At 36.2% G+C, this 22,969-nt stretch overlaps 1 protein-coding gene across 1 annotated transcript in view; it reads right to left on the bottom strand.

The window, feature by feature from the left end:
* ROBO1 (roundabout guidance receptor 1) overlaps window positions 1-22,969 on the bottom strand; it is a 381,747-nt gene that overhangs the window by 266,616 nt on the left and 92,162 nt on the right. Inside the window, exon 2 of the mRNA XM_074816706.1 lies at window positions 4,377-4,703. Within this exon, the coding sequence (XP_074672807.1) occupies window positions 4,377-4,703 (327 nt within the window). The remainder of the gene's footprint in view (window positions 1-4,376; window positions 4,704-22,969) is intronic.

The raw sequence follows: 22,969 nt of genomic DNA, 5'->3' as shown, positions 1-22,969 counted from the left end.
GAGTAACTGGAGGAAAACAAAAGAAAAAAATAAACACTGAATCAAACTATCACACAGCAGTAACTGAATTTGGTCTTGATCAGGGTTCACTAGACAATCCCGAGAGATTCAAGCATATCAAGCAGCTGCAGCCTTCTTCCAGCCTGCTAATGGGTAACTTTCCACTTTTCCAAAACTGCTTCTATTTCTCTACTGTGAAAAATGACTTTTGTTTCCCAGCTGTTTACGTGATAGCCAAAACGGTCTCCAGCCCTTACTCTGAGGCTCAAGCATCGTTCCATTTTTTGCTCCCACCTGTAAAAGCTGACATTTATAGAGAGAATCACCCAGTTTCATTTTGACAGGGACATGCCCTTTTTCACGTTCTTTAGGACCTTTCACCACTGGAGAATGTGTCACTGGTAGGCAGTAATCCAAAACCAGTTACATTCCTCAAAAAGAAAACATGGGGCTAATTTAAGTAGGTGTCCAGTGATCAAAAGGCTGAGTTCAGGAAGTCAAGAAGAGGGAAGCAAATGGACTCATAGCAGCTTAAGTCTGAAGAATGACTACAGACTATTACCTGATTGTCCCATCATACACCCTTTCTGGGCTATCCTACTGAAACTTCATTCTCCTCCAAATTAAGTTTGAACACATACAAGTCTCCATTTCAGAAATTTTGTGAGAATGTTTCAAATACAGATGAAACCAGTCAACTAGAAGAAAAAAAATCCCCCAAACAGGAATTACATCCCTTTTATTTAATTGACTTGTAATTTAGCTTTCTGCTGAGCTCCTATTTAAGCAAATTTATATCCTTCCTATTTATGAAGATCTTACAGATTTAAATTAAGCTACTTTGCACAGGGCTGTGTAGCTTAGAATAGTTTTACTAGTCTCTAAAGTGTCTGAGATGTTTTAATTCTTGAAATATCAAGTGGCTAGCTCTTTGATTAGGCAAAGTTACAGTCCCTGCAACATAATCAAACAGAATATAGTCAGTGGGTGTTCAAGTACTCGTTTTGTAGATTTAAGAAAGATACCACTCTTCACCAGCCAGAGGGATCACCTTTTTTTTAAGTTTTTTTGGGGGACAGGCATGGGGCACAGTTTCAAGAAAATAACCACAGAAACTGCAGGAAATACAGCTGCAAAAAAATATTTTTATATATATAAAATAACATTATGGAGAAGATATAAGAAATCCTCAATGCTATGAGTAGACACACGGGATCTTCAAACATTTTGGAAGGGCCACAAGAGGCAGAGATTGAATAAGTGAGTTAATTCAATTTGTTGATAATAAATGGCATTTAGATTGTGTTCAGTGGTATTAACTGAGGACTAACACTGTCATGACCGAGATAACATATCAGTGGAAGAAAATGGAGTGTCCTTTGGATTAAATGACATGCACACCTCAGTCAAGTCACCAAAGAAAGGCTGGTGAATAGAAAGAGACAAAGCAGAGGGAAAACTCTCTCTGCAAATTTATTATTTTAGTCTCTCCCCCACTGTGGCCATCACATCTAAAGCTACATCTAAAGTTCTTAAAATACACAGGTATTTAAGAAGATGAAGCAGCTTTTAATATAGTGCACTTCTGAATTTCTTGTAGATTTTAAATCCCGCTACATCTCCTTCTTTGCAACTGCAAAATCTATGCACAGCATACTTAAGGAAGATGTCCACCTTATTACATAGGCAACAAATTCTCCTTGTGGACTATCTCAAAGATGAACATTGGAACCGCTTAAAAAAACCTGATCTGCACAAGGGAATAACAGACATGAAAATTTATTTTTAGTATTAACCTGAATCTGAAATCAAAACTATACATCCACTGAACAGTGAAGGAACATCATCTAACTGATGTTGTTACTATAAGAGGTAATGAAAGAAGATGTGATAAATTCCCTATCACATTATGAAACAAACTGCTGCAGACAGAGGCTGCTTCTTCCAGTGAGAGCTAGCAGTTACAGTGCAAAACATGCTTCTGTTTCCTATGTTTCACAAAAGTGTTTTGGTTAAAATTGCAGCATCAAAACATATATCCAAATGAGTACTCTAAATGATCTTCTGTACTTTGTAAATGGAAACCAAATAAAGGCAATATTATTCCATAAACATAGAAAAATTAAACATAAGGATTTCTAAAACAGCAATTGCATATGACTACATGTATACAAATATAAATGCTGTGGTGCTCAAAACAGGTGTACTGAGAAGCTAATGAAAACAGTTGGCTGATTTGCACCAATCCACTGTGAATGTAGCTACAGTTTATAATGACAATAGTGTTACAGCTATAGTACACCAATTTTTAATTTAATGCCAATTTATTCAACAGGCCTTCAACTCTCTCCTTGTTCCTCACCCCTTCCATTCTATTTAAAGTGTTTTGGCACTTTTGCACTGCCGTATCACTACCATTTCTATTAAAATCATAATCTTTTCTGTTAAAATTCTCTGTCTATAATCTCCTAGTATACAATTAGAACCGTATACCATTACACCTACAAATCTTATTTCCAAATACAGACTGTGATTTTTTTTTCCCTTACAGCATTGTTGGTGTTTATTTTCTCACACTAGCCCTCATTATGAAGGCTATTTTGAGCTGGATTAACAATTTAATGCTATACTATTGTTAGGTGGTGTACATTTGAAACCCTTTAAGAAGATACTAGGAATTTTTTTTTTTTGCCCTTGAGTGTTGGCAGAGGCTCTTGAAAAAAAATTGTGGCAATATCAGTATTTTGCATTCAGACCCTGTCAGTTACACACTCTAATCACATGAAGATGACTTGAGGCAGGGGTGACAAACACATTTAGCAACTATATACCAGTTAAATTGATGCACGTCATAGTGTACCAAACACTGAAGTCTACCTCGTGTTTCTGGGTTCATGATGAAAAATTGTGGCAGACACAGAAACACTACATGCATTTAAAACATTACTTCAAGATATATCACAAATCAAAATAACATGAAATAAGCACAACTGTCCATGCTGCTTTGCTGCATGGTCAGAACATTAAAACTCATTTTAATAATCAACAAGCAGTGCAATAAAGTAAACAAAACCAATTAAATAAAAATAAAAATCTCTTAAATATTAATGCCCACTCAAAATTACACCTACAAGATAGTGGATATAACATCTGTGAGTAACCAATCAACAGATGATTTAAACAGGTTATACATTTACTGGATAAGCATACTTCCAGCTAGTCAGACACTGATTACTCTTACCACTAAAAGCAGTAACAAGGAAACAGCATGGTCATAGGTCTTAACCATGTGTATTTACTACATTATAGGCGATGCTCAAGATCCTTCTCGTATAAGAACTATGAAAGTTCTTGGGATTGTCTGTGAATGTGAGTGAGACTAGGCAAAGGGCTCAAGTAAATGCACAAACTTATAGCCTACTTCCTTTGCCTTCTGGCAGTCATGAAAATATAGCCCTTCTTCTAAAGTTATACACCAACAGTGCCATTTAAATTATCTAAAAGTTAGGAGCCTCATCAGAGCTAGTTAACAACAGGAATTGTTTAGTCAGAGACATCAGTGTTTTCAGAGAGCAACTCATGCAGTTCTGTGCTAGCTCTTCAACATGACACCAGATTAATCGCTACAGATTACAGAGGAAGCCTATAAAAGCCATTTAAAATAGATACCTAACTTTTGAATTGCAAGGTTTCCTCTCATACTTTAGTACCCCAAAACTGGTACTTTTTGACCTATACTTGGCTATCCATATGAATGCTTACAATGCTTTCATGTACAGTCTCTTCCTCTAAAATAAGTATAGTTTAAAGGATATACAGGAAGAGATAAGAATTACAAAGCGATGTGAACATACTTGACTGCTCCTTCTGTTGGTCAAATACTTTGACCTACAGGTATAATTTGTGGGCCAGCTCTCTTAAAGGAAAAAATAAATAAATCTGTGTTTCTAAATCTGCCATTATTTTTTCTAGTATTTGTTTGTGCAACAACAATTCCAAATGTACCCTATTAGATCAAATCGTGGCTATCCTGTGTCCTACCACACATTGTATTTTGCATAGTTATCTGGAGAGCAAAGCACATCTACAAATTGAAATTAAGTATACAAAATATAACAAACATTAAGTAATCATAACTGCCTGGAAGCATACAAATAGTGAGAACACACAAAGATACCTAAATTTCTACAGCAATATTGTACCTCGTGACTATTTTTCTATTCTCCTCTCTCTATATGAATAATAATTAACCATATAATTCCTTTATCGCTTTTAAGTCAATGACTCAGAAGCAACTCACTTTTTTTTTTAATCTTCAAATAACATCAAAGCAATCAGCTGTTACCAAAGAGTGAAAAAAAAAAAGATGCACTTACTTGCCACCTCCAGTGATGCATTATGACTTACAGCTTCCCCAAGGTAATTCCTTGCCACACAGACATAGACCCCTTCATCTGGCCTACTCTTGCGCCCATGGACTATGCGTAAGAAAAATAAAGATCCACTGGGCAGCAGCATGCGGTGGGAACGCGGATCATCCTTGTCCGTTTCCACTCTTTCCCCTCCCTTGTACCACTCAATGGTGGGGATCGGCCTTCCTTCTGCTTTACAGTTTAAAGTTGCTGGTTCTCCTTTGGAAACAATTAGATCAGAAGGGTGTTCGACAATTCGAGGTGGGAAATCTTCTTGCCGAAGACGGGAGCCTGCAAGATAAGAACACAAAGTTTTCTTAGGAGTTTATTGCCAGGTACAGTCACTGTGTTTTGCAATATAACTACTTAACCATTACCCTGTAGTATGGGATTTAATAAGAACAGCTATTAACATCATCTTAAAGTGGGAAAAAAACCCTTAATACACTTCACTGTGGGCAAGGTTCTCCAAAATGAATACATACAAAAGCATATTTTCCAAGAGGCAACCTGTATTAGTGACCTAAACTGCTATGTTCCTAAATCACATCCATTTTCATATTGATCTGTTTATGTATATAAATTTATACATACATGCATGTGTATATGTAGAATTATGAAAAACTAGTCCTACAGATACTCTACAGACATCAGATCATCTCTACGAGCAGAACTGGAACAGCTCTGATTAATAACACAAAGTCATAGTCAATCTCATTCGACCTTTCGGAAAGCCCATTAATTCATGCGATGTCTGCAGAGTAAGTGTAATATCTCAAGCACTCACAAAGTTGCTTTCTTTTACTTGTACTATCGGCTTTTTAGTCACTTGTTAAACTGTACCATCGAGGTACAAAGCATGGAGCACATGAGTGCTTCTTACACCTCTCAGGTGTCAGGGAAAACTAGAGCAACTTTTTGCATTATAAAATTTTTACTGTCTCCAATCTAGACCTCTGATACAACATAAGACAACGGTATTGGAGATAAAAGTCACAAGCAAACAAGATACTCTTCTAGAAAAGCATTCAACTTCAAACTAATTCAAACTGCAAGCTGATAATTGTGATGAAAAAACCTGTAACAGTCTGGATAGATATACAATACAGAAGAATATGGCATCCAACTGGGTGCCCAAGAATTCCAATTTAGGAATAAGCAGCTACCAAAACTTTCAGAGTTTTAAATTGTTGACTCAATTTTAAATTACTATTTTCCTTATTTCCCTCTCTCTTGATATACAATTTTGCTATGGATAAAATTAGTCTCTTGGGTCACTAATTCCCAACTATTAAAATTTTAGATGCCAAGATTCTTTATTAGCATTAATAACACGGGTTTTGAACAGCTGTGAAGCCTTGGAAAGAAATACAAGATCTATTCACTGCAGGTTAATAGACCATAAATTGGTATGGAAAAAGGGAAGGAGACAAGGAGAGAAGAGTCCCAGAGACAGCTCCGTTTTCAATATATACTATTTGTGTGTGTGTGAGCGTGCATATTTTTTATATATATATATAAAATAAATATATTCTAAAATGTAGAATTTTCATGTGAAGTTTATTTCACATTTCCTTCACTGCAAAATAATCAATGCAAATTAAATGTTACACTAATCAGCTAGCACTAACCACCCATTCCCAAATCTCCGGTTGACTACACAGAAATATGTTTGCATTCTGTATGCAGTAAAAGAAGATAGCTTTATATGAGTTTTACTGATCATTAAATACATAATAACTCACACAGCTATAAACCTACTCTTTAGTCCTGAGAGGAAAGATAAGTAGTATTGTATTTAGGACTATATTCCTAAATCGTAAGAAATATTTTATCTTTTATCTAATTTGCTGATTTCCATTCAGATATTCACAGTATTGCAAGATTTTCTAGTACCTAAAGCAAACAAGTAATTATATTTTACATTTACTTTTACTTGCAACAACTGCCTGAGACATGAAAACTAAAGTATGTGCAGATAGAATGAAAGCCAGGAAACTCCCAAATCCTTTTGCAGGCTACATACCACCCTGCAGAGCAGCCCTGCACATCACTCTACAGTGAGATTTTGAGCTGCACCTCCTAGAGGTAGGGCAAAGGCCAAATCCTTTTCGGAGAGCTAGAAGTACAAGAAAAGAAAACTGTGCCAACAAGCTCTGGTCTTTTGCAGTAGCTAAAGTAGTCTCTAATATACCTCTGTTTGCCCTGAGAGCACATCTTGGTCACTGCAAACTGCATTTGTCTATTCATCCTGAACTTTTACACTGCTTTTGGGAAAAGCCCCTGATGCAATAATGCTGCCCTCACAACTGGGGTGATCAATTTTAGATCTCTCTTTCCAAGGTAAAAATGCCTAGAAAGGGATATAAACCTTATTTTGTTTATACTTTTACTAACTTATTATGTACCTCACAAGGAAAGGCACAGAAACAAAGGATTAGAGAGCTAAAATCAATTGTTCTAAGTCAGTCGGAAATATAAAAAGCCAAGTTCAATGTAAAATGTTAAAAGACAGTTAAGAATTGTTTTTAAAAAAATTGCACATATGCCAGTATCACGTTTGTAATTTCACAGATAATGCTAGCCAACCAGCACACAATATAATACAAGCCTCCTATTGTTTCTGTCCGCCTGACCCAGACCACAAATAAATGAAATACCGTTTTCAGATATGTTATATGCACACTTTCCATACTGACAGTCAAGTGACTGTACACCAGCTTCAAGTACTGTACAGAATGAAAGTTTAAAGACTGACCTCTAAACTTTCTTGAAAACTGAGACTCAAAACTGTTAGGGGGAAAAAGTCCTCAGGAAACTCCAGGAATGCTCATATACTTTTTAAATTTCTTTGCTGGGTAACATTGGAGGAGTTAAAATGATAGAAATGTACATTAAAATATTTTTTTTATCCTAGCATTTTAAAAAGTAACATTTCTCTAGAAAATTTCATAGAACTGCTTAAAGCAGAAACGGACAAAAGTTGCACAAGTAGTTGACTGGCACACAGTGAGCGTTAACCACAGATTTAGTGATAACTGCCTGAGGGATAGAATGGCCTTGACAACCAAGCTATAACCTCTCTACATATCTACACATTTTTATTTTTATTTTTAAAAATCTTGCTCTCCTTTTAGCCTAGTTATTTAAGCTGCATTTACATTTTATTGAGAAGAAGCAGCTTCAATTATCAACATAAATCTTACAGTGGGCACCAATCCTGTAATTTTCCTGTCAAAAATCTTTCCCAAGGGGACATTTGGTAAAAAAAATAGAAGCAGAACACCTATTACATGCTGGATCTGCCATTAAATATACAAGCAGAGCTGCTTCTTCTTTCCCCCAAAGATGACAGCACTGGGTTACAGCGACGAACCAAGTTGTGTTCTCTGCTTTTATTATAATTCATAAAAAATCAACATGATGCCCCAATTAAAGTATGCCATACTAATTATTTCATGCTGCTTCTTAAAAGAACAATTACATGAAATCATGTTTCCAGTTTCTTGGACTGTGCCACAACTATTTTTACAAGAATTCAAACACTGAAATAAACAGATGTGAAGGTTCAAAGAAAGCTACCATTAGATGAATGCTAAACTCGTAGAGGCAAGATTTGCCTTTATTCCCACCTTAAAACTGCCTGTCGGTAGCGTACACGAACGTAATGTATTGAAAAACAGTAGGGAATGTGTTTAAATGGGAAAGCTGCTGATATCAGCGGTACAAACACTGTGCTCTTCTCCTTTAGGGGGAAAACAAAGAAGTTACATGCTACTGGAACAAAGTGCCTCAGATTTGAACCATGCCGCCTAAGACAGTTAAAAAATCAAGACCATACCTACAGTCTATCTAAATTTCATCTCAGATGGATATGGAAAATGTGATTTCCCAAGATCTATATATTTAAATAGTAATTTATCCTATGTCTTATAAAAATGCTGCATGACAAACTGTGCCTATACCCGGCCTTGTTTCTTTTCCATCTCACAAGTACAGCATTTGACACTGATTTTCAGAGCGCAAGATGTCCTCTCTTTTATTGAAATGCTTTACATAAGATCTGAGTAACTGGCCTGATTGCCATCAAAGTTATTAGTAAAATGTTAACAAACAAAACCACAGGCTTAAAATCAGTGTTAGGTGGTTCTTACAAACAATTATACTTCATCAGAACATAAGAATGTTCCCAAATCCCCAGTGTTTCCACTATGTATAACATAACCTCTTTCAGAAACTTTTCAGAAAGTGGGGGGAATTTTTTTGTGGTTTTGTTTATGTTGACTGGAAAGATACTCCATAACTCTCTTGCTCTAGTGGTTAGAAATCTTTCTCTAATCCTCAGGTTAAACATATTCCCAAGTAGTAAATACCTCATTCTTCCTGTGCTTGACCTGCCCCTTTAATTCAGATCTCTCCACACACTTCTTAGGATTTTATCCCTTTCACATGCAGACTGCAACCTGTTCCTTTTTTACCATCCTCTTGGATTTTGTGTTCTTGTAGCCATTAGAATTCAAACTAATCTCATCCGGTTTTCCCCTCATAAAATTTGCTCACCTTCTCCTTGTCTTAAAATCTAGTTTGAGTTCATCCTCTTTGAACATGGAAGACCCAAACCATACACACTTAAGATGCAAGCAGGCTTTGAATTCTATTTCAAGCACACACTGCAAAGCAATGTCACATCACGTTACTGGGGAAAAATAACTAAAGAAAAAAGCAAAGTATTTTTCTGAAAGTGGCTTTTCTGCCCCAAGACAGGCAGCTAACCTAACCTATTGGGTTTATGTGTTCTCACAGACAAAAAATAATTTTCAAGGAAAAACAACAGCACAGGTAAGATTCACAATTTATCCATTCACTTTCAACTTCTCCAATTTTTAAATATTCTTACTCTTTGTATAGTACCCTTGTTCAGCCTAAATAAAACATCTGATTTCCTGAGCTTTGTAGCCTGCAAGAATAGTGTATATTAAAAACCAATTATTTTGAAATTTCCTTTACAGGTGTTGCAGTCTTTCCTCTGTAACCAAAGACATGAAGTAATTAATGGAGCCAGTAATGCTGTTCCTATTTGGATTTTCCCAAAATAGTCAACTGTGTAAGAACAGAAATTTCATTTTTTAATTCTATTTTGGCATAAAGCACAAGAGCCAAAACTGCATTTAACTGGTATTTCTGAAACACTGATTTGAGAATAGCATTGGTCATTGTATCACTTTGGACTCAGAAAGTAGTTCTTTGCACAGAGAGTTTTATTTACAACAGCTGCACATCTCTAACAACTAAGTATTGAACATATAGTCTAGAAAAAAAATAGCTACACTTTTTACCTAAATCCTGCCATTACTTTGCACAGTCAGAACTGTGAACATTTCTGTAACTACGTTAAAAGGATGCCACCTTTATGAATAAAAATGTCAGGCAACAGAGGTGTTACAGTCCTGCAAGTGAGCCAGTATTGGTACACCAAAGAGAAAAATGAACATTTGGAATGTACCAGCACTGTTACATCAGTTGATTAATGCCCACCCAGGACTACAGGTTTATTGAAATGCATTTTAAGATGTGTTTAATCATTCCAAATACTGATCTGGGAATAGGTCCAGTTCTTTCCAATAACCTAGATAACATAAAATGTGACAAGCAAGGCTCTCACTTTGGATCAGTAGAACCTGCAATTCCCCTACGTGTTGCCAACGAAGAGTAACATCTCCCTTTCGTTTTCTAAGCATGCAATGAAAAACAAGATGTAACTAAAAAGAAAAGCACTGATCATTCCTACCAGGAAACCACTGCCATGTTCCCTGAAAAAGAAGTTGTTCTTTACACCATTATGTCAAGGAATCCTTTTGTTTCTCTCCTTTAATTGCTATTGGAGCTTCTGTTCCTTATGAGAGATGAAACTGTTAATACATGTCCTTTTTTGTTATTTCTGCAGTAAAGCAAGTTGTACTTTAAATACAAAGTCTAATTACAAAACATAAGAAGAAATTTTGTGGGCTGTGGCTTTTAGACTTAAGTTGTAGGTACCCACAAAACATTTTTCCCACTTAGAAAGATAACCTTAAAGTATTTTATGTTGCTAAGACACCATAAATTACAATTACATTTCTGTCATGGCTACCATACTATCAGGATATGTCAGAAACCAATAATTTACTGTACACTTACGGAGGGAAAAAAACCCAGAATAACCACAGAGAGCCTGGAGTTTTAAGCCATATCTGTCTCTCCGAAACAAGAGAATAAATGTCTGCTGTACTAAAAATGCCTCAAATCCAGACTGATCTTGTGCCTGGCTCTTATACTGAGAGAAGATGTAACCCAAACATTGGAAGCTACCAACATTCAATTTCCACAATACTCATGTCCTGGTCAACTGAACAGGAGCTAGCCGAAGTATTATAGCAATAAGCTAAATACACAAGGGAGAAAAAATAAAACACATTTATGTATCATGTTCATTTAAATTGTTTGTTTCTGTTCCATATTCTGCAGTAATTCTGAACATACATGAATAGGTCAAAAAAAGCCATAAATTTTTAGGCAAAAAGACTTCTGGAAAGATGTACAGCATCTTATAGTTATTTAAATACTCTGCCTGGTGGGAATGAAAAAAAATATTGGCAGGTACTGTATTGCACAGATATTAACACTGAGTCTTTGTTTTAATACCTAAAGACATATTTCCCAGGAGATGCTAAGGGAGACTAGCTCTCTGAAATAATCCCTATTAACACAGAAGCTTAAAGTGGCAACAGTAAGAGTCATGCTTTAGTTTCTTAATCAAAAATTAAATACAACTCCTCAAAAACTGCTCTTGAACAAACTGTTTATTTTCAAGAGACATAGCTTTACAGACAATCTTTGTTACATGAACACATGCTACTGGCTTGTCCAGCAGTTAGCATAAGTCCTGACCTGGTTATTCATTAAATTAGCTAGAATATAAATTAAAAATAATAACATTTATATGGAGCTATGTAAGAGGCTGACATTTACAAAAAACCTCAGGTAGGAGGTAATGTTCAGAGCTAAGAAACTGTTCAGTTTTATTTTTTCTTTCTGAATAGATACTGGACTAGTCTGAGATAGCAGTATCTAGAGCACTGACTTTTGAAATCAAACCTCACTCAATGAAAATTACAATATCCCACATCAAACTGGTAATCTGGGAATAGTATTTTCCCTTAAAGAAAACATTATTGAAATTGCAGGAGTATTTTCATTAATAATGTAAAATCAACTATGACCCCGTGAGCAGCCACGCTCTATTCACAGTCAAACACAATGGTAATAAAGCCTACGTCATTACTCATTTTGGTTTTGAAATGACTGGACTAACACTGGGAATGTCTTCTACAGCAGGATGATACTGAGAAGAGTACAACAACAAGACTGAGAATGGCTGAGATGCATCTGAAGACAAGCTCATCTTTGGAGGTCTGGATGTGACAACCTGGCACTGACAAACTGCTCGGAGATGATCATACTAAACTGCAAGATGAGTGAAGCAGTGGGGTCAGGCACGTACAGGGGGAACACAGAGATGACCGTGACATTGTGAGAGCTGCACAGACCCTGGAACGGCAGTCAAAGTGTAAAAAGGATGGCTGGGGAAAAGAGGTGGCAAAGAATTAAGTATTAGGTAGAGCTGAAGTAAAGGTGACTGGAAGACCACTAGGGAAACAGATACTTGAACTATATTAAAGTGATAGGATTTGATGATAACTGGATAATTCTGTGGATAACAGCCGAGAAGATATTGAAAATGATCACAGGTTAAACAGAGGAGTTGGGATATGGTAGGAAGATCTGGGACAGCTCAGAGCAATTACTGCCACCCTTTTCTTCCCTGAGAGATTGTGTTCCCTACAACAGAAGGCCTGACAGCTCTGATCTGTTGTCAGCAGCTTCACCGGCATACCTAAGAAAAAAAAACAGACACGGGAAATGGGAAAGTGTGAAGACAGACACTGTTGTGAGTCACGTAAGAATTGCCATTTCCAGGGCTTGTTTTTCTATTGAGCAGTGAGGGAGGGAGGACTAGGAAACAAAGAAAAGTCAGGCTCTTCTCCTGTTCATCCTTGATCCTTGTCCTCAGTCATGTTTTATGCCAGACAGGAAGAGTATCTTCTTGGCTGTGAACCACTGGTTTGCCATTTGGGACAGAAAAACAGAACTTGGAGAAAAACAAAGACAATGCACCAAAACCAAAGGAGAACTCTTAGCTGCACTGCAGGAACCAAATAAACTGCCAATTTAGTGAAAATGCCTAAGACTTAACAGATATTATTATATAAAATATTATCATTAATATACTGGCATATTTTGTATGTTATATATATATTTTTATATATTCTGTGTTGATAATTCAGATGTCAGACATAGTGATACAAAAAAATTGAACTTCACCTTGAGGTTTGTCTGTAGTGTCAAAGATTTCACCTATTTGTGGTGTGATTACAGGCTAGGCTATTGTACTCCAAAGTTTTATCTACAGAGACCAACAAATAAAACACAAAACATCCTTCTGGATGATCATACTCATTCATAAAAAAAGATATCTATATGTGCTTTTTGGGTTGTTCTTTTTAAAAATCATTTAGTCATGAAAACAAATGAAACATATTATCTTCATATTATTTCAGATGGGTTGACCCCACATTCTTCCAGCCTTTTCAAAGCCATGTCCTACCGTGCTTAGGACTACCAACTTCTAATTCATTTCCAATTCCAGATTCAGTGTGAGACTAATCTGATACTGATCAACTGAATGTTCAAATGTCTAAGAGATGCTGAGAGAAGGGAAAAAGGATCCTCATTTCCACAGGGCTTTCAGGAAGCCAGAGAAACAGCAATTCTCAAGGGTTTTCTCTTCTCAGCTGTATCAGGCAATGCTTCTCAACTCTGTGACAACAGAAGCCCAGAACTGTAACACCACAGTCAGTAGCATTCCTTGGCTTATGCCTGTGCCAATTTTGGTACATCCCATACAACTGATACTGCCATTTATTCTTGTTTCTACAATAGATTTAAAGAGAAATATGAGGCTTCAAAACACCTATCCAAAATCATACTTATTAATATGATTATAAATTTGTTTCAGATGCAAGGGTGAAAGAAATATCAAAGCTGCCTTCGTGAATCCGAATGTTAGGTATTAATAGGAGGGTTATGTCAGCTCAGAAATAAGTTTGAATTTAATTACTCAGTGCTCATAATTTAGAAAAGATCAACAATGGAAAAAAGATTCACTAGTAAGTAGATCAGTTTCCTTATTTCTATTGTTATTATTTTAATGTGTTAAAAATTTGGATTAAAACACTTTCACTCCATTTAAATCAGTTTGACTTTTTCTACAACCTTAAGTCTGGACAATTACAAAAAGGCCAGCATTTTCCATTTCAGGTTGTTACAGCAGTAACACAATACTGTCATGTTTTAGTTGCATAAGGAAGAATCAGTATTAAAATATTTTATAATTAATAGTTGTTAAAAAAAATAACATCAAATACTTATTTAAAAGCCATCTATCCCCATCCTCCTTCCAAAACATAATTCAAATATAAAGTACATTAGTATGAAAAGCATAAAAGACAACATGCTCTCAGGGGAAAGCACTAAATACCTCCCTCCTGAGAGGAGGAAAAAAAGGAACTACAATCCCACCAGTTTAGAAATTAAACATCTACTGAACTCGTAAAAACACTGCTAGTCAAATCAGACTGTACTGCTGGACACTGACATCTCAATGACTCGGTGAGAGATGATTCTGTTTGCAGCAGTAAGCTAGAACCAAACCAGTATTTTCAGAGAACTCATGAAATATTTTATCTTCCCATATAAATGCAGATTAATCACATACTCGTCAAAACATATTTCAGCTCATTTGCATACTAAAAAGCCATGAGTAAGTTACCTGGCATAGCAATCGACATGACATTCACTACATGATGACTGAAGATATTCTTCTATTACTATTTTTCACCAATAGAAAGATATGTCAAAAAAGCAAACAAACTTTCACCTAAAATAAACTTCCACCTATCAATGCCATCAAAATCATCTTTTTCTGAGCAACTGTACAATGTTTTCCCTTTGACTGTGTTTGAATTTCTTGTCCCTCAGAAAGTCCACTGGATCTGTCTTTTGTTTCTTGAAAGGTTTCTTCAGTTCCAAATTCAAACTGAAAATCAGAGATCTTCCACATGCCCAGTTCTTTTACAATTGTTTCTAACTACTCCTTTGCATAAAGTGTAACTTCACAATGCTAACATTGAATCCAACTGCAGATGAATGGCATTACACATAGAAAGCCAAGTCCCAGGACTTCCTTAAATGTACAGTAGTATGGGCCCAGAAGACTATCACTCGGTGAGTTTTCTTCTCCGAGGAATGAAGAATTAATGCTGCCATTATCATCTGTGGTCTGATTTCCCATCCCAGAGCATGACTGCCAAAAAATCATCAAAGATTTCAAACAACATCTCTGCCACTCCTATACTTTCCCAACTGGATTTCAGTTCTGGTTGTCATGAAAATGGTACAACAACTTGAATACAACCACAGCAAAGACTTCAGTATCCTGCAGTGGCTACCATAAAGTTTCCTAAAAACGGGGCCTGGAGAAGTTCCATTAATCAGGTTTGTGTATTTACTCTTGCATAAACCTTAAGTCATCTTGATCACCTACATCTTTGCATCTAGAGTTCTCACACTTTGAGCTCTGAATGATGTTACAAGGAAAGCTCTCTGGAAGATGCCAAGAAACAGAGCCACACAGGGAATTTCTCAGCTCAGTATACTCCTCTACCAATTCACACTGCAAAATTTCTCAGTTACCCAAATACTAAAGTAAGACACATACAGAAGAAAAATTGATTCACTGTAAGAGCTATGTTAAAGTGATTGTGGTAGAAAACATCACCCTTTTACACAGTGGAGAAGCAGAAACAAGCAGCTCAGTGAAATTTCTCCATGATCTCATAGCTGAGCATGGGGAGATGTTTCAGCCAACAAGCTGAATGTTACCCATAGGAAGAGTGAAGGGAAAGGCAGACCACAGTACCTGCTATGAGAGGCACTCCCCCAGCCAGCAGTTTGACACTCTGCCAACAAAACATATGGGTATAAATGGAACTGAGAAAAGTACAAAGGACTTTCGTTTTTACTTCACAATCTCTAGAAGATTGCTGAACAATCCTCTCAATTTCCTCAACAGCACACATTCTTCATAAAAGACTCTACAGTATATATACTGTACAGAGCTACATATAATACAGTTAGCAATGTGGCTTTTAGTGTTTCTATCTCATTTTATACTACAACACAATCTGTGAACAAAGAAAAAACTCAATGGAAATAGTTTCAGAACAAATCTAAGTTTCAAAGCACTCTGTAGACACTAACTTCAGTCTTCAAATATGAAAATTATATTTAACATCTCTGTATATAAAATTAGCAGGAGAAAAAGAAAAAGCATACTTTATCAAGTCATTACTGCTAAAAGAGATAAAAAGAAATGTTAACAGACTATTAGTGAATTCTTCAGAAAACCTGTAGCTAATAGCTTAAGTGTTCAGCAGCCTGAAATGTATTTGAACATTTAAAACAAAGCTTTTGAGATGTCCTATGATAAGCACACTTAAAGAATATATTTAAACAGTACCGTTTTAGGTGAGTTATTAACTTCAAGAAAAAGTACTGAACCACAATTTTAAGGATAATTGTCTGGAGTCATTTATACTTTAAGAAAACAAAATATTTGAAATGGCCTTTTAAAGGATTAGTAACAAATCCCTAGATGAATGCAGCCCACCTCAGTCAATTTTCAACCTTAAAAGTGAATTCTGACATATCCAGAACATTAACAAAGACAATGTTTATACCTTGCATAGCATGCTAAATGTGAGAATTTTACAGATAAACAAAAATGCTGTTGACCCTGTCTACTAAAACTTATAATGGAATGAAAAAAGCGTTCAAGAAGGACAGTAGCTTATGGTTGTGGAGGGTAAGATTTAAGGGAGTGAAGAACATTATTAACAGTATGAGAAAAAGTTAGAAAAAAATAGTTGATCAAAAGAAAAGAGGAGTGCGTTTTTATTTTGGATACTTTTAAATTATTTTAATTTATAATTATTTTTTAATAGCTAGTTTAAGAACTAGCTTTTTAATTACTATTATAAGGGGTTGTGGTAAAGGGATTAGAGTGCTTCTAGAGAAACACAGATGAATATTCAGAGGTCAAAAATGGAAAAAGGAATGAGAGTGGAGAGGTAAGAGAAAGGCACAGTGCTACATAACCATGAGGCTGAGTCAAAAGTAGAAAAGATGAATATAAGAAACAAGCAAGGAAAGACAAACAGATCTTAAGAGTTCTGTAGAGCTGCACAGGGAATACAAGAAAAAAAACAGCAACTGAAAATAAGAGGAATGGAGCTGTATGATTTGAGATTATAATGCACAATACAACACCACCACAGGCAAGCAGGTAGAGAGGTTTGTGGGGTTTACACATATAAATGCAAATGATGACAAAGCCTCAAAATTATTAAAGAGAGTAACTGTTTGAAAACAAGGGAAAGGAATCATTATTGTTATTACTTCTAGCAGCAATTACTATGTGACAGGGGAGGGGGTTCAAACAGCAAAGAAAAATAGGTTATGCTAGGAATTAATAAGCCTTAGAGGAATCTGTATGCCTGGAAATATTATCCATCTTATTTGCAGCTTTATCAGTGGATCTAATAAAGGAGATTACTTCTCCACACAAGGCTTGTTTCACAAGTTAAGATAGCCCTGTATAGAGATGCAAGTAGAAAAGCAGTAGCAACAATCTATAAAAAATAGGCAGCCAGATTCAAAGAATTCAACTAAGTATGCTCCTTCATCAAAGGAAAGATATTTTTCTCCAGTCTGTAACTCTAAAGTTATGATTATATTATTAGAGGTTTTCTTCCAATTTTACAAGAATGTAGAAATGTTGAGGAAAAAAGTTACTTACATTAATATAAAGAAACTAATTTCATCTCAACTAGAAGTATCTTTTCTACTACTCAGGATTATGGTCATACTTCCTACTATGCATGGAAGGTACCTGTTCACTAAGTCTGTAATAAATTACAGAGGAACATGAAGAGTGGCCTAGTTTTAATTACCACCTCCACCCCCTGCCTCACTCTCTCCCTCCTCCCATGCTGCTCCATGCAGGAGTTGCTCAATCCCTCCCGAGAGATGGGACCTTTACTGCCAACATGTAACATTAATCTCACTAGAAACTGACACTGTTCAAGTAGCTACATCCATCTCTGTTACAGGACAGGTACGTTATCAAACATGACTTGAGAGGTGGATACAAGGAACCAGAGGTTTTGTTTACTTTCATCCTTGTAAAGGACTATCCAAGGTTTTAAGCAGACTTTTCTGCAATAGGGTTTTCAAGGCTAAACTACCTTTCTGTGACATGAATGTAAGTACAGCATAGTTTCTAAACGCTAAAAGGCAAGCAATATATGGACTTTTCCACTTTATGTAAACAGCTACTTGAAACAAAACCCCTCAACCTAAATCAAGGCTTCCTGAATAGGCTGCAAGCCTTCAGTGGGACTAATTAGACAGAACCACTAGGCCTTGAGGCTCACAGCTGCTCACTGGTACACTCTGCAAAGGCTGAGAATTAAATGCATGGTTAGGGGGCTAAATTGATTAACAGGTATTAGTTGTGCCTTCTCTACAGGTAGAGCCCTAATCTCAATCTTTATTTTCTAATATACCATTATATGACTCATAAGTAGGCATTATGCCACCTGTATCAGTTTAAAGGAATTTTTAATGACAATTAATCTGTCCTTATTTTAAATTCTTACTTTAAATACACAGGAAATTTTCCTGCAGTGTTTTATTAAAAGCAAAAGCTAAGCAGTGCTAAAAAAAAGGTCTGTTAAAACTGAATGGGTCTTTTCTTGAGAGATTGTACTGCAAATTGTTAGTCCTCTACATGTTACATAGGAATTCTACTCTTAATTTGCTCTATAATTTGGCAATTGCTGCAAGTACTTATAAACTGGCATATCTGCATTAGGAACACCACACTGGAATAGCTACAGGACTTTATAAACAGAAGTGAATTATAAGTAGTCAAGCTACGTAGGACAGATTCGACACTATTTGATTCTTCATCAGGACAGTGGTGAACAGCTCACTTTCAAGACTGTTAGGAATGAAACACCACGGAAAGACTAGGAAGTCTTTATTTGCATCAGCTGCTTAAATGTTTCAGCAGAGCACACCATCACCATTGAGAAACGCTACCATCAAAAGAGCAAATGAGTTAATTCATCAAGTCTGAAAATGATAACCTAATGAAAAATAAGTGAAGAAGAAACTGAGGTGTAAGACTTAGTAGAAGGGAACAAAAATCCTATGTTTTATCATCGGGAAAAAATTAATTGGGCTTCAAGGAGAGCTCAAAGCTCTCAGCAAAGACTGTGTGCCACTCCACCATATGTTCTTCTTTCAGCTTAGAAGTGATGTGGTGAGAAGCCACTCAAGGTGAGGACCGGGATATATCCTTAAGTGAAACCATTATATGTAAACACCAAGTGGTTGGCCCTTGCAGTAAAAAAAAAAAAAAAAAAAATAATTCTATTAGGTACATATAACCATATAACCCCTACAGAGTACAGAGGAAAGACAAAATGACTCATAAAATAGTAATTTTTTTTAGCATTCTAATCAGAAAATGACGTAGAATCAGCCTACTTCATGTGAATCAAGCTGAAGTCAAATCTCTTGCTTCTTCACGCATTGCCACTTTAGTAATGGTAAATTAGTCACCTCCTTCCACCTGTAATGAGCAGCCCACAGACTTCAAGTGTCTTCAGGGTTTTTATGGTTTTTCTTTCAAAACCACCCAGTAATAATTTTTCCGCAAAGAAGCTGAGGAAGTTGATGAGGAGGTCCATTTGTATCAGTAATTAGAGAAGATCAGCAAATAGAGAAGTCTTCACACCAAGGGCTATCGAGTAATTTTACATAAAGCAGTTGAAACACCAATTTTAGAAGAAAGCAATCATGACTTGTTTATGAAACCCAATCTGGTAGGTCTGAGACACACAATTACACAACATGTTAGTGGACTGAATGCCCTCAAGACCATAGGAAGAGTAGTATGCATAAAGAAAGGCACAGAAAGTTGAGAAGGGGGGAAACCTGTCTGACAGCATTTAGGCTTCCCCGTGGTTGGGAGACAGATGATTTAAGTTTCAGACAGCAGTTCAGACACTGTTCCACTTCAGGCAGGTAAGTCCTTTTTGGATCCTAACTTTGTCCTGGGTGCTTATTTCAACTCCAGAAGAGAGGCAGATCCTTATCCACTCATTCATGGAAGCTGCTAGCAGCCAAATCTACTAACATCTGCTTAGCACTATTTAAATACTACTATAAATAATAGAGAACTAAACCAGAAACCTGAAAGCAGTATGTTAGGTGTTGAATCCAATCAAAATGATTGAAATTTTTCATCTCCCTTATCTCAAATGATAGTTCCATGATGGTTTTAGTGTCATTTAGTCAATGTTGTAACACTAAAAGGATTGAGAAGCACTTTTCAGAATATCCAGAAATCGCAAGTCCCGGCAGAAAAAGTTGAGCTGCCAACACATATTCACAAAGCTTAACTACTGAACAGTAAACATGTTGGGGTTTTTTCTTTTTCTTTTAATATTGGTATTTAATTATCGGTAAAAATCAAACAACATAATTGTAATCTGTGCAATCAAACAATTGTTCTTACAAGTCAACATTACGATTCACGACTGCTTTGTTAAGTAGCTTTATTCCCTGTGCAAAGATATTTGGCATATTAAGCAGGCTTTCCCAAAATAGCAAGATACCATACCACTTTTAAAAACAATATGGGTTTTGGTTAAAAAAGAAAAGCTGATGAATTAGCAACAATGTTACAGAAGTCCACTCAAGACAGATTTCTATTTAAAAAGACAGAAAATTCTGAGCCAAAGTTGAAAACTTCTTACGTCAGGATACACAGCTTCAAGAATGAAAATAAAACTTCTGCCTTTCTCTTGTTTAAAAAGGACCATTTTTCATGTAGTTGCTGTATTAGTTCTTAATTGACCATGCAGCATTATCAATGAGACAAGAAAGTTCAAATATTTGTATTTGTAATTCTCCAGAAAGTCATCTGTTAACTGATGAAGAAAGGCATGGGGGATTGGGTTGAAGCTCAGCTAATGGAGCTTTGACCTTGTATTATTTACATGAACAGAGACCAATTTTTGTACAAATGCTTAGCTACTAAAACCCTGTAAAATGGAAGAACATCTTACTTGGGAGATAAACTGAGAGCATAGAATAAAATGTTGAAACAAACAAGAGTTCCTAAGTTACTCTGCAAAACATATCAGAGAGGTGACTGGGTTCCAAATCATGTACAAAAAAATATTTAAAAAAAAAAAATCAAACAAAAGACTTTTTTTACGTGAGACGAGAGCACCCCGAAACTAGAAAAAACCCACACAGCATTTATTTAAGTCTTTTCATCTAATGACATAAGCTGGATATACTAAATAATACACATTCAAGCTGTCATTCTATATACTTTACACACACGGTCTCTCTAAAGGTCTCGAAATGCACTTAAAAATGCAGCAGACCCTCAACATGTCTGTTCTTACCAATTAAAGTAATTGTCATCATTGTCTGGGCCTTTGTAATCATATTAAAAGTACTATTTTCTCAAGAAATTAGAATAAAGTTGCTCACAGACCTATTCTGATATCATCAATTTATGAATTTAGGTAATAAAAAGGTTCTACGAAGTAGTTAAGTCCCAGTGTATTTCAATGGGATTTAAGTGCCTAAATCCTTAAATCTGATTAGAAAACTAGAAAACTTCATATACTGCCAAGAAAAGAGTGTAGGTTTTTGCTTGTTTTTTAGATCTCTTGACCATAGAACTTTACTCTAATAAGAGTATGCCTACATACATGCCAAAACAAATGGGTTACCTCAGCGAGCATCTACCAACATTCACACAGGTTTCACTGGTCAACCTCTAAGAACATAATATTGTGTGATGATGACTAGAAGCAATAAACTATTAAACAGGAAGCTATACATCAAGTGTGCTGCACATGTATTTAAGTAAACACTGTATCTCAAGTATCTCATCCCATCCTTCTTATAGCCTAATAGGGCTAATCTTCAAACAAGATTGGCTAAAGGAAACTGAGATATGAAATATAGTTTTCTAGTCCTCATTTACTAAATGCAAGAGATCTCTCTTTCCTCGACCTTGACAAAATATCAGCTTACAATTCTCTGAAATTCTACCTGTAACAAAAAAAACAAACACAGAATTGCAGTTCTTCAGCCTCACTTAATTACACTCCTTAACTAGATTATTTTCTTCTATGTCACAGGAGTTTGTTGGGCCAACACAAACTACAGTCTCTCTCTTACCTCCCCATAAATCCAACTCTAAAACAAAACACAATCTTAACCACTGTTCTAAAGGAAAACAACAGATCCCCAAAATATCTTCCATCCTAGTTTAAGTAAATATCCTCCACGATTAATTGCAAAAGTAATACTCATATAAATATGCAGAATCAAGCTATAGTAGAGATCATCCCTGACCTTGAAAAAAGCCTTTCCTGGTATACTTCAGGAGGAAAAGTCCCCATTTTCCTGTTAATGCTATCTTAAAGCCCAGAATGAATTACTAAAAATCATTACTTTTACTTTAAAAGCTCTCAACAATGACAAGAATGAATTAGCAGGGGATGTGAAGTAAAAAGACAAATAATGCTAAAGAGACCATCTCTACAAAACCTGCTGTGAATGCAAGTGCCTAAAGCCTGGCACACTTATTAGTATTGCTCATTGTAGTCCCTGCTCCCTCTCCATCCAACAATCTACTTGCTCTTCTCCACTAATGTACAATCCACCCCTCTCCCCCATTAAGATGACTCCCTTCCCTATGAATAGCTATCACTCACTCTACAGCATGCTGGCTCTCCACCAAGACCGAAGTCTACTAATAACTACTGGAGGGAAAAAAAAAAAATAATCAGCAGGGTTAGACAAAATTGTAGTGGTAAATAGTGCATTGCTTCCAGTGTAGATAAGACAGTACACTACTTGAGACAATAACCCAGAGGAACTGACATTCCCATCCTGGAAAAAGGAATCTAATCCTCAGGATTATTTCATCAGGGGGTGGGGGGCTGGGGGGTGGTTGTGTCACAGTTTAAACCCAGCCAGCAACTAAGTCCCATGCAGCCGCTTCCTCACTCCCCTACCCACGGTGGGACAGCAGACAAAAATCAGAAGAGTAAAAGTGAGAAAACCCATGTGTTGAGATAGAGACATTATAATAGGTAAAGCAAAAGCCACATGCGCAAGCAAAGCAAACCAAGGGATTGATTCACTACTTCCCACCAGCAGGCAGGTGTTCAGCCATCTCCAGGAAAGCAGGGCTCCATCCCATCTAACAGTGACTTGGGAAAACAAACACTCTAACT

This window comes from Strix aluco, chromosome 2, assembly GCF_031877795.1.
Source record: "Strix aluco isolate bStrAlu1 chromosome 2, bStrAlu1.hap1, whole genome shotgun sequence".
Lineage (NCBI taxonomy): Eukaryota > Metazoa > Chordata > Aves > Strigiformes > Strigidae > Strix > Strix aluco.
The sequence above is the reverse complement of the archived record's forward strand: the minus strand, read 5'-3'. Positions and strand labels throughout refer to the sequence as shown.